Source organism: Limanda limanda, chromosome 2, assembly GCF_963576545.1.
Source record: "Limanda limanda chromosome 2, fLimLim1.1, whole genome shotgun sequence".
NCBI classification, from domain to species: domain Eukaryota; kingdom Metazoa; phylum Chordata; class Actinopteri; order Pleuronectiformes; family Pleuronectidae; genus Limanda; species Limanda limanda.
The window spans coordinates 21121592-21133443 of NC_083637.1; the positions used below are offsets into that span (position 1 = coordinate 21121592).

At 39.7% G+C, this 11852-nt stretch overlaps 1 protein-coding gene across 1 annotated transcript; it reads right to left on the reverse strand.

The window, feature by feature from the left end:
* Positions 1-2305: 2305 nt before the first annotated feature.
* On the reverse strand, positions 2306-7643 carry cplx2a (complexin 2a). The gene is made up of 3 exons (XM_061085149.1): positions 7601-7643; positions 4827-5005; positions 2306-2497 (listed from the first exon to the last, which is right to left on the reverse strand). Exons 1-3 carry the CDS (start codon positions 7641-7643, stop codon positions 2306-2308), a joined length of 414 nt encoding a protein of 137 aa, XP_060941132.1.
* Positions 7644-11852: the final 4209 nt, after the last annotated feature.

Here is an 11852-nt window from a genome sequence, read left to right on the forward strand (position 1 = left end):
AACTGTTATGCATGTTTTCTTCTGCATTTCTTTGTTAGCATGAAACTTGGTGGAAGGATATGGTATGGGTCAAGAGAGAACCCATTAAACCCATATCGTTGTGAAATCGGATCAGGGGCTTGATGCAGTTACATTAGATAAATATTAGATTTTCAACATTTTAGTTGATTTAGCTGAGAATAATCTAATAAACTAATCTGCATCTAGTGAATTTAAAGTGGTTTCATAAGGGGACTGTTAATTGGGCCTTGGCAGGGGTATGTGCTCTCTCTGTGCCATTAAGGGATTTCATGAATTGTCTTGATTTAATTCAACTTTAACGAGTTATAAATTGGGGAGTTGTTTCCACTATTCTTTCCATTCTTGGTTAGTTACTCAAATTACTGCTGTCTAAGACTTGGGATCATTTTAGTTTTAACCTTTGTTTTGTTCCAGAGTGGTTGCTTCTTTATTCAGACACCAATTGCTTTTGGATTGGGCTTAATAACAGCTGTATTTCATTCTACTTCATTCATAATATTCACTATTTACTAAGTTACTGCTATTAATTACTAGGAAAAGAAATAAGTGTAAGGTGTGTTTGCTCTGTTCTATTATATAATGCCACATACCATGACTCTGAAACAGCAGATTTAATTACTGTGCTTTTCCTACTGTGGCATAACTAACTGTTTTTTGTGGAAAAAGAAAACCTAGTAGATTTAAAGCACTCTCCCCCCCCCCCCCCACACCCCCTGTTCACGGTGGTTTGAAGCCCAAACCCACATCACTAAGAAAAGAGGAAAACACATTTTTAATGTGTGTGAACAAGGTTTTAAGTTTTTATTGAATCTCAGGCAGAAATATACATGATCATCCTTTATTGCTCATGGCATTCCACATCCCAATCGATGGCTCACTGTCAGCTCCAAACCAACAAGAACTAAAACTGAATCAAGCATTTTTGATGTCATCTTTTAAAACACTCCTGGCTCTGTTGCGTAATTAAATCAGTAGCCAAACTGTAGTATTCACTTTACTCTGTGTGTGTGTGTGAGTGTGTGTATTAAGAGAAATGCATCCTCTACCAGATATATACACATGATCCAAAATCCACACGATCACATGCTTTTATCTATTCATACACTTTCTCTCAGCATTCTCTCCCGAGTAGTAGATCCTGATAGTAAGAGTATATACTGTAAGCTCTGTGTCTATGGCTGAAAGGTTAAGGTTTTGGCTGTTGTATGAACGGCTACACGGTCATTCTGAATCAACACCGAGACAAAACAACATAAAATAAAACCCTGCAAATCTGTGAATCAAATTTCCTGAATGCATACATGTAATTTTTTTTAAATTACTGATATTATTAACGATTACACTGACATGTAATGAAAACACACTTAAACTCAGGAGTTATTGCCTTAAATTTTTTTTGCATGATAAAGAAGAGGGTAAAAGGGAGCAAGGGGAGTGGGTTTTTACATTTTCACAAGACACACTTCGCCAGACAAATGGCATGCAAGACGTAAGAAGGAAACGCACCGAACAGGGGAATAGAAACATTTTTAAACACTACGCTACATGGATACACTTGACGTCAGGCGCTGTAGGAGTGCCAGGGACATGGACACCAGGTCTTACAGAGAATGTGTGACACTGTGTGCAAAAGGTTTCACATAAATTTCAGACATGGGTGAACACAAAACAGTAGTTTTAGGAGCACACAACATTAGTCTTTAAATTTCCTTTTTCAAATATGGCTTATCAAGTTATCACATGTTTTGTTACTTTAGAGACAGACACACAGTTAGTATAATAATTTCATATAGTATTCTATGATTGTTTGCCCACCTTGAGGCGTCCCATGTATTCATTCATCTATGTACAAATTGAGTGATCAAGGTGATTATATGTCAGAGCTCTGCAGCTTCGGCAGAGGAGAGAAAAAAGGACTTTTAAAATTCCTCAGACTAAAAGGCTATCAAACACTGTGTCTTCAGCCCCTCTGCTCGCTGTTAGCTTCATGGGCGTAACTTAGCTAACGTTAACATCAGTCAAGCTAATGTTCACCTGGACGTTGGGTTAGCCTAGCTTAGTCTAACGACTGCAATTCACACAGCTGCTTCACATCTGATTTATTTCCCCCAGCATGAAACTTCGATTCATGCAAACACCAAAAAGACCGCACGGTATTTCGACCTCTTTCTTTCTTTTTTTTAGCACTTACATGTGGATGGAAGAAAACCCTGATTAAAGCCAACCTTGTGAATGTTGCCTGTGAACTAAGCAAGATAATGTTAGCATTAGCTAGCTAGCTAACCTACTTCTTCAGCATGTCTTGTAGTGGGCCTGGCAGGTATTTCATCACTGTGTCCATGATGCTTTCCTCCTCTTCCTCGTCGCCGCAGCCGGCCGGCACGGTCTTCTTGGGCCGGGTCAAGCTGCCGGCTACTGCCTCCTCCTGGGCGGCTGCCGCCTCGGCCTCAACCTCCTCACGCTTTTTCAAGCCGTACTGGTGGACAAACACAGAAATATCAGAAATGATGCAGCTCGAGTAATATATTATTGTCCTATTAAAGTTAAAGTGAATAATGAAAAAAATACAGGTAAGGAAAACCACCATAGTTTGATGGTAACCACAACATATTATTTGAAAAACAGTTATCCTCAAAATGTTACCATATTTTGTCTTAATTAGTTTGCAGGCCACTCGTCAAGTGGACAACACTGATCCTAATATAAAGATGGACAACATGACAGCTCCCCAAAAGTAATGCCAGAGCTTATTGATCACCCCCTGCTGGCTGACTGCAGTATAGGTCATAAACGCTGCCTCCTCCGTGTTAGATTTAGGTAGTTCTTATCACACTGATGTATCTACATGTGTTCATTGGTCTGGTTTTAAATACGTATCTTATATTACAATAACGGGGGTGAAATGTCATGATTGACAACTGAGACTGACTTGCGATTGGTCTAACACATGTATTGGCAGAACTTCAATAGCAAGACTCCATCCTCCAATCGCTAATATGCCGACTCTGGAACGAAATGGCAGTTTAGGTGCCAAGAAAATTTTGGCTTGATTTCTATATAGTGGGTTGAAGTGGAGATGCAGTGGCCATCTTTAGTCTATGATCGGTTCCTGCTGCCTGCAGATCCTTGTTCTAGTTATAGTCTAATTAACTTTTAATTGTTCCACATTGGTGCTGGTTGATTCAATCCCCAGGAATAGTGCTTTACTGGAACTTGATTTAGCTGTTGTGGTCACTCTAGGTATTGCAACTTTGGGGATCATCATGACACCCAGCGGCTCAGAAATCACTTAAAAAAGATGAATACCAAAATGATTTTGTATGATTCTTCTTTGTATGATTTTTATCATTTCAACCAAAGTTGGCTAGTCCAATCCAGACTCAGATGGGCCCGTGGGCACTATTTGCAGATAGGAATCTCATAATTACGAGAAATCTGATAAAACATGAATGTGTCATAATGCACATGCACTCCTACTCATCCATCATCCTTCCTATTGAACTCATCCATTTGGATTTTACAGTTTTCACAGTTTGAGCAGCTGCTAACCCTTATCTTTCTCTTGTTCCTGTGTGTGTCTGTCAGCAAAGCAATAGCAGAGCAGATGTCTTGTAGGTGCTGCTTTTCAGTGTCCACACTATGACAGTGCATGTCAGGTATTTGTTTTAGGATATATATTGGTGGTGCGAAGGCACTCCAGTTTTTTTTTACCCTATCCATTTAAGTATTTCAGAATCATTAAATTTCCCCAAATTTACAGAATATAATTAATTTACAAATGTGACTCAGTTTGCTCTGTCTTCTGTCGTGCTGTGATTTGACAGAGTAAAGAGTTGCGGACTTCAGCTTTGATATTGGCGTGTCTTGCAGTATCTGGCACAATGGGATAAAGCCGCAGAAGACGCTGACGGGAACCTTTCAGTAACGAGCACTTTGGGAGTTTTTCCCCGCTCTTCTTTGTTCTCTTCTGGGAGAGCTTAAGGAGAATTGACGAAGCGAGGGGAGGAGTGCTGCTATTCGTACCGTCGATTCGCAGCAGTCCCCTTGGACCTGCCCGACCCACAGACTGCCCGTCTCTCACATCGCCTCTACACCTTAGTGGGTACAGTGCCAGTATTACCTTCTCAGCCATCCCACAGCCTGACATTTTTGAAGGGAGGAATAAACCAAACACTGTCTGAATGTGACACCAAACACACAATTTATAATGTATATTCCTCTGCATAATACACAAACATCATATAGACCATTGCACTCTAGTTCACAGTTGTACCTAAAGCACTGAAAAGAAAAAAGATCACGGTGGCTCTCGGATTTCTCGGAAGTCTTAAAAATTAAAACTGATCTTTATTAATCATGATTTTGTTCATCGACAGTTCCTACTTCTGCTCTCAGCTCTGTGCCACTGCTTCCTGATCCTCCACTGATCATTTTATAATCTCGGAAGAAGATAAAAATAACACAAAAGCAAAATAAAAATAGAGTGATTTCAAACACGGGTCTGTCATACAGAGAGTTTTGCTGTCGTGCAGCCAGAATGTGAAGTGTTTTAGAAGCTGCGCTAACATCACAAGACAGAATGGCATCCAAAGTCATCAAAGAGATCTGACGACATATAAGAAATGTTTGTGGTGAAGGATTTTTGTATTTGCTTTTCACCCCCCATTTAGATTTTCAAATATTAGAACTGATTATTAGAAAATTCATCTTAAATGTTTTCTCTGTTTAGCCTTTCTCTGCATTGGTTACTCTGACGATGGCTTTGTATTTCATTTATTGATGAATCAAACAGCCTGTCGTTATACCTTATCCCTGATGCCTTGCCTCATCCTTTCCCTCTCTGCCTCCATCTTGCCGTATTTGTCCTTCCTCTCCTCCTCTTGCTGCCTCAGTGCCTCCTGTCGCTCCTCCTCTTTCTGCGCTGCGTCGGGGTCCTCCTCCTCCTTCTCTCCTCCCAGCATCTTGCCCACATCGGGTGGTCCTCCTGAGAAAAGGTGTGAGACAATGACAGACAGGACAACGACAGCTGTTACTATTGCTTTAATTAATGTCAACTTATTGAGAATTACCGTTTATATATTTTCCATATTGTTATTCATGCCATCAAATTTTCTCCTCAAATTGAAGACTAAACAGTAGCATATTATATTTTCAGTTTTTTATTATTGTTGTTGGGTTAGCTTTAGGTTCTTTTACATGGAATCTAGATCCTTTACATGCTTTGTGTTTCTGTGAGTGTGTGTGTGTGTGTGGGGGGGGATTTCACTAGTCAAATAAATACCATGATTATTCACTCGAGTTTAATACAAACATGTGACTAAACAGTTGTCAGTAGTGTGAAAATAGTGGCCTGAGGATACAGTTACTCATACTTGAATAGTAACAGTGTGCAGTGACAGGGTCTTAGGAATGCTGATGTCACGACTTCAAATCATCCTACGTAGGGAAATATGGGACATTTTTTACAAGTAACAAAATTCTGTAATCTGTTCTATACATTTTACTTTGATACATAAACCTGAAAGGAGGTTATATTTTCACCCATGTCTGTTTGTTGGTTTACCAATGAGACCTTGGCCTTTAAAGAAAACTGATTTTTTTCAGATATTCTTTGACTATGTTTTATGACATATACATCATTTAGTTTATCAGACCACTTCCTGTTTTCATAGAATGCAAACTCCTTTGGGTCAATACAAATCCTGACAACTTAAAAAACAATTGTAAAGATATGACCTTGGTGTCTTGAATCATAGCTACAGACCTGATGGTTGGGATCCAACAATAGATCTAGCATTATGTTTTCTGTAATACTAATAATCATAAGCCCCTGAATATGTCTTCTGTAAACCCTCTTGCTGTACATATGTGTTATACGTCCCATAACATCGTCATGATGCCAAAACGGAGAAATGCTGAGTGTTGCTAACCAGCGCCGAGGGAGAAGAGGGAGAGCTGTCACCAAGCATCAATAGAAATGACAAGAAAAAACACAAAGGAGAAAAGCCTGTGGTCTGAGGGATTTGGGCAAAGACTGGAGCATATAAGAAGTGAGGAGGAAAACGACGAGAAGGAAGATGGGGAGTGAGTATTCTGCAGCAAAAAAGACATATTTAGGAAAACAAGGGGAGCATGAGGAGAGGGAGAGAATCTGTCAGAAACTATTGAGTCCAATTAGCTGAGCTGTTCCAGTTAGTAGGATTACCCAGCAGTTTCCGCGGGACCGAAGAGAGAGGGACGGATGGAGTGTGACCAGATAAAAAGATGGAGAGGAGGGTAAAAGAGCAGGGAGCTGTGAGGGGAAAACGACAGAGCGTGTGGAAGGGGGAAAAGAAGGTGTGGAAGAAATGAGGTGTAAATGAAAGAGTGATCAAATAAGAGGAAAAAATGGAAGGGAGGGTGAAGATGGGAGGAAAAGGAGGAAGACTAAGACGTAGGGAGGGAGGGAGGGAGGGGGTGAGATGCCGCCGAGGGGCATGTGAGGAGAGAAAGCAAGCAACCAAAGTGGAAAGACAGAGTACTCCTTCAGTCTGCAGCTGCCCCCCGGTATTGACTCATCAGCATAATAAAAGTGAAGTGCAGCAAAATGCGCAGAGAGATAAAAGGAGAGATGGAGGAGAAGAAAGGATGAAGTGGGAAGGGATGAGCGTAGGAGCAATGAAGGAGAACAAGAATGTGTGACAGGGACATAAGAACATAGAGAAACTGCGGTCTGACAAAAGAGACGTTTCTAATTTATATAATTTTAAGCTCTTAATTTTGACATGGTGCGTTTTTTGGATCAGATAAATAAATATAATTAGGCCAATAAAAGATCAGGAGGAAAGGCTGAGAAAAAAAATGCGAGGTTTTGATTACCCATACAGCCAAATCTTTTCAGAAATAGCTAGAGATTTTGATAAATAAGTTTAAAATACCACTTTCTATAAATAATAGGCTGGAGCCGGCTACAATAGCTAGGTTAACCAAATTAACTCCTCAAATTGGTCCATACTACAATCAGAACAGAAAGTGAAGTGTAAATGACATGCTGTGGTCGTGTGGAGGTCATTTTTACAGTCTTTATGCTAGGCTAAGCTAACAGTCTGGGACAAGAGGGTGTTAAGAGCTTTCCTTAAATGTGTAAATATAAACCACGCATTCAAGAGAAGAACAAAGATGGACGCCTACAGAAGGTCATGCAGAATTGCAGTGCACGACACCGCAATGAGATTAACATTACACACAAGCAACAAAGACAAACTAAAAGACATTATTCATATGAATGAACCTCTTGGATCTGAAAGAGACGGACGAGGAAGGAAATTCAAGGAGAAAGTACGATTTACAAAGTACACTTATGTATGAGTGTTTGATAAACAGCACAGCGAAACTGACAGAGCAATATCTGTCCATCCGACCATGATACACTATCTCCCTCCAGGTGTGTGTGTGTGTAAGGAAGGGAGGGAGGGAGGGAGAAATAAAGCTACACAGTAAGTGCTTCTATATGCACTTATGGATACAAATTACTGTTTAGTTCCATTTGTCGAAACCCAACTGAGTTCCTGTGTGGTAGAGCAATTGTCTTAAAGTGTACCTGGTTTCTTTGCAGCGAGGCAGCATTCTGGATAGCGACCCATTTCCTACTTGAAGTGTGACTCTGAAGTGTGTATATGCAACTTTAATCCACCAGCCACCTTGTTCCATATATACCCACTGTATAGAGATGGCTGGTCTACAGCATCCTAACTACGTTGCTAGGAAACAGCTTGGAGCGAAATTTCACTCCAGTCATCGGATGATAGCGGCAAACTCGGCAACATGAATTAAAAGTGGAACAATTAAAAATCAGCGCCCGCAGCAGAAAAAAGGTAGACTATTCATTGATACACCCTTTTTTTTGTGTACAACTAGACTGTATATACAGATGGGCAACGGGTCACCACTTTCTCCAACTGTCCAGAAATAAAACTAAGATTACCCGATAGAAATGCTGCCATCTACTTGGAGCCGGTCTGTGCAGTAGTGATCGGGGAAGGGCAAGGTCCCGCCCAACTGATTGCGAGTCAGTCTCAGATGTCAAAAACCAAAGTTACTAGAAAAAAAAAGTGATGTGTAATTTTCATTTTTAGTTTGGTCCATGTCCCATCTGTTGCCATGAAGGAGGTGGGGTTAATGAGGAGGAGGCTTCACTTTTTGTGAGGAACCATTCTAATAACTATGATTTAGTCAGCAGAGAAGTGAGCTGGTACAGCGTGTGCAATCAAAATGAGTCCTAACAAATTCAACTAAACATATACTGGTTTCTTCAGCAATGTCAGAAAACTGCAGACGCAGGATTCAGGAGCAGCTCATGAGCCCAGTACCTAAATTATCTCTATCAATAGCGCCCGTGTAAACACTGCCATTCAATCCTGTAATTGGAGCGATGACTCACACAATCGGCTAAGCCTCATTGTCAAACGATTGCACAGCCCACAAAAAAAACAACACCCTTCCTGGTAACTCTTTTACCTTTCACCGTGCCGACCCAAAACAAACTCGGCCTGGTTTCACAAAATCTTATTAGAATACTGAGATCATCTTTGTTCAGATGTAAAACAGCGAGGATCCTGGGAGACGAAGCCTCAAGTTATACTGAGCTATGATCCCGGCCCCTACTTTGTGAGTCATTTGTGAAAGATACGGCAGGGTCCTTTTAAACCAGAATAATTCCATTAAGCTCTCGGGCCGTGTCGAGCTACGTTTGAGTGTTTCTGATTAAAGTGCCCTCACACTTTAGCCCAGCACATTGTGTTTTTGTAGTTGTTGAAATGACGTTGAATATATAAGCTAATAAAAGCCTGTAACGGAAAGTTGACAGGTTGACCTTTAACCTGTTTTTCATGTTTTTGTATAATCCACATTTCAATGAGTCAGAACAGACGAGAGGCACTTTGTGGAGAAATTCTCCGACATGCAAAGCAAAAGACAGTTTACAAAGATTTGTGTGGTTTTTAGGCAAATTAAAATGCACAACGTGATAATGACAAATGACAAACCTGAGGTTAAGACCTTTCTGATCACCTGCTATAGTCCATTTTTAGGAATTTTTCCCATGACAGGAATCTCCTTTTTCATTTTGCCCCCAAGCTGAATTATATCATGATTCTTTCCTCAATACTTGGACATTGCGTCACTGCTGAGATAAAGCATGTCTTCTATCTAATCCCTTTCCTTCTTAAAGTTCTTTGCAAAGTCTTTGTTAAATCCAAAGTCTTGAGGCCAAGTGAGAGAGAACTGTAACCTTAGCTGACTCCGCCAATGCTTGAACTTTAGACAGCATCAGATAAACAGCTCGTATCTGCTCTTTGCCCAGTCTCGGTCCTCAGGAGAACCCCTCTCGAAATACGACGTGTTGTGGGAAAGCAGATGTGTGTAAAGATCCAGATTTGGCCTTCAGGACAGAAACTATTGTCTCAACCCAGCTTATTATAAAGCAGGAAAAAATGTGGCAAGGGAGAAATTGGTAGTAAAAGGAAGAGAGAGGAATTGTTGTTCCACTACTTTACTTCTTTCTTCTCTAATTGGTGGCAGTTTTGCTTTGAGTCAGCTTAAATTCCCCCCAGGTGAAACAGCGCTACACAATTTATCAGCAGGGCTCTAAGTGAGGAAGCTTTACATAGCTTTATATAATATGATATAACATAGTATAATATACTATAATATAATATAATATGACTGCGCTTTTCAGAATTATATGTTGTTTGTTTGTTTGTAACTTTTGTCATTACGTTTGTCAGGTTTATGCCTAAAGCTTTATTTATAATTTACTCTTTATTAGTTTCAAAGCAGTTTCAACACAATAAAACCCTTTTCATTATATAATGCCTCCATCTAAGTGTGCGAGAATGTGCTCCTAATACATTTTTGGAATTGTAAATAAGCATTGCAAATGTAGCTAATACACTACAATATTATGCTTGTATATATTATACATGCTAATTATTTATCTTGTAGAGTATTGTTCCTTTACAAATGTAACAATGCAGCAAACACCACTTTATAGTTTACTTAAAAATAGAACTTAATAGAAGAGATATAATGTTTTACATTTTATTTCATTTTACCGTGTAAGGCCTGACTGTTCAAGAAATCTGAATTTAAAGCTTCTGACAGAATTTAAAATAATAATCGAATTATATATATTGTTTTTATGATATACAAAAAGAATGATTTAGAGATACACATATTAAAAAACCTACTGTATCCTATTTTATGAACAAATTGCAACAGCATATGAAAACAACATAAAATACAAATGCTTGCTAATCTGGCCAAAACTCATCAGAGTTACTAAAAATAAAAAAGTTCAATCTTACCAAAGGTTTGTCAAAGTGAGAGATAAGTAAGTCATGAGTGAGCAGCAACACAGAGGCAGCCATCTTGAATTTGCTCAACAGAGACCTGCATTGCACTGTTGACACACAAGAGGGCAGTTAACGTGTGCCTGATGAAACACAGTAGGGTTCTCGGGTAATGATTGAGATCTTTCAAAGCTTCAATGACAAATTTAAAACATGCCAATTTCATTTTGTCAGATAGATTAATTTCACATAATGAAATCTTTTTATTCTTCAGTGATGATGGAGGAGGAGGAGGAGGAGGAAAGTTTGATCTTTGGATTTTAATGTGTTGTGGGTAAATGTTGCTGCCGTGTGGCCAGAGTCTGACTTACATGATCAACCAGGAATCTTCTGACGGATTATTTTCAGGTCGCCTTTCAGATGGTCCGTCTGCCATCTTGTAGCCCCCCACTTGTCCACCCCACAGCAATAAGTGACACTGTTTCCAAAGATTACCCAGAGGAGCTTGCTGTAGCTCTCTTCTATCAGTATGGAATACACAGTGGTATAGAATAAGACAGTTGTAAATCCAGCAGCCAAACACACCACAGCTGCGATAGGGATGTATGTGTGTTCAACAGTGAAGAAGAGCTTCACAACAACACGACTGATTCGATATGGATCTACAGACTTTCCAGTCAGGAGGCGGCTGAATGAATTATTCATCTAATCTCATTGTACTGCCAAACATGCATGTGAATTTGAACACGCAAGAAGATGTATGTGTGTGCGCGAGCGCGCGTACATGCGTGCTTGTGTGCATGTGTGTGTGTGTGCATGTGTGTTTTGTGTGGCCCTGTGGACCTATCAAGCATGAAAGACCTGATTGCCTCAGCCAATCACATCAGTGCCGCTAAATGGGATTATCTGAACATAGAGGAGATGAGATGCAAGAGGACCATCTCAAGGTGTCCTCGTTTCTAAGTCACGTTAAACCGCCCACATATGTTGAAACACGTGCTACAGTAGATGCTGTAGAACCTCATTTTCAAGTTCATCAATCATTTAGTTTACTTATTTGGGGTTTTACTCTTTTTACAATTTACTCAAAAAGCTGGCCACTTTGGCTAATGTTTCTAAAACATGAGTAAATCGTTTTTAGGGGGACTATTTTTCAATTGATTTAATTTTACATAATTTAATACCATTATTATGGATTATTATAATAAAATTAAATAAAACACACTCTATGTCCATTATCATGAAAGACCATGTCCCGTAATGCAGCAGTTATACCGTCATAGAGGTCAGTAGGTAACATTCATTTGTTGGTTTTGGTCCTTTATAAGAAATAAGAAAATAAAGAATATTCATTCTCCTTTAATTTCTTGGAGGGTGCAGAAGCGTCATGCTTTGATGGACAGCAGTCTCACAGTAATATTGGCTGTTTTGTATAATGCACAGCACTGAGGTCACAGAGAGGTCTTCTCTGGTTCACTGCTTTCATGTCTTAAATCTCTTCCA

Bases quoted from the DNA above. Each gene is read 5' to 3' on its own strand.
- cplx2a (XM_061085149.1), bottom strand. From the start codon at position 7,643: ATGGGTCGCTATCCAGAATGCTGCCTCGCTGCAAAGAAACCAG. The intron at 5,006-7,600 runs GTACACTTTAAG...ACCTTTTCTCAG, and splicing joins CCTCGCTGCAAAGAAACCAG to GAGGACCACCCGATGTGGGC. The intron at 2,498-4,826 runs GTATAACGACAG...TTTGTCCACCAG, and splicing joins GGCAAGGCATCAGGGATAAG to TACGGCTTGAAAAAGCGTGA.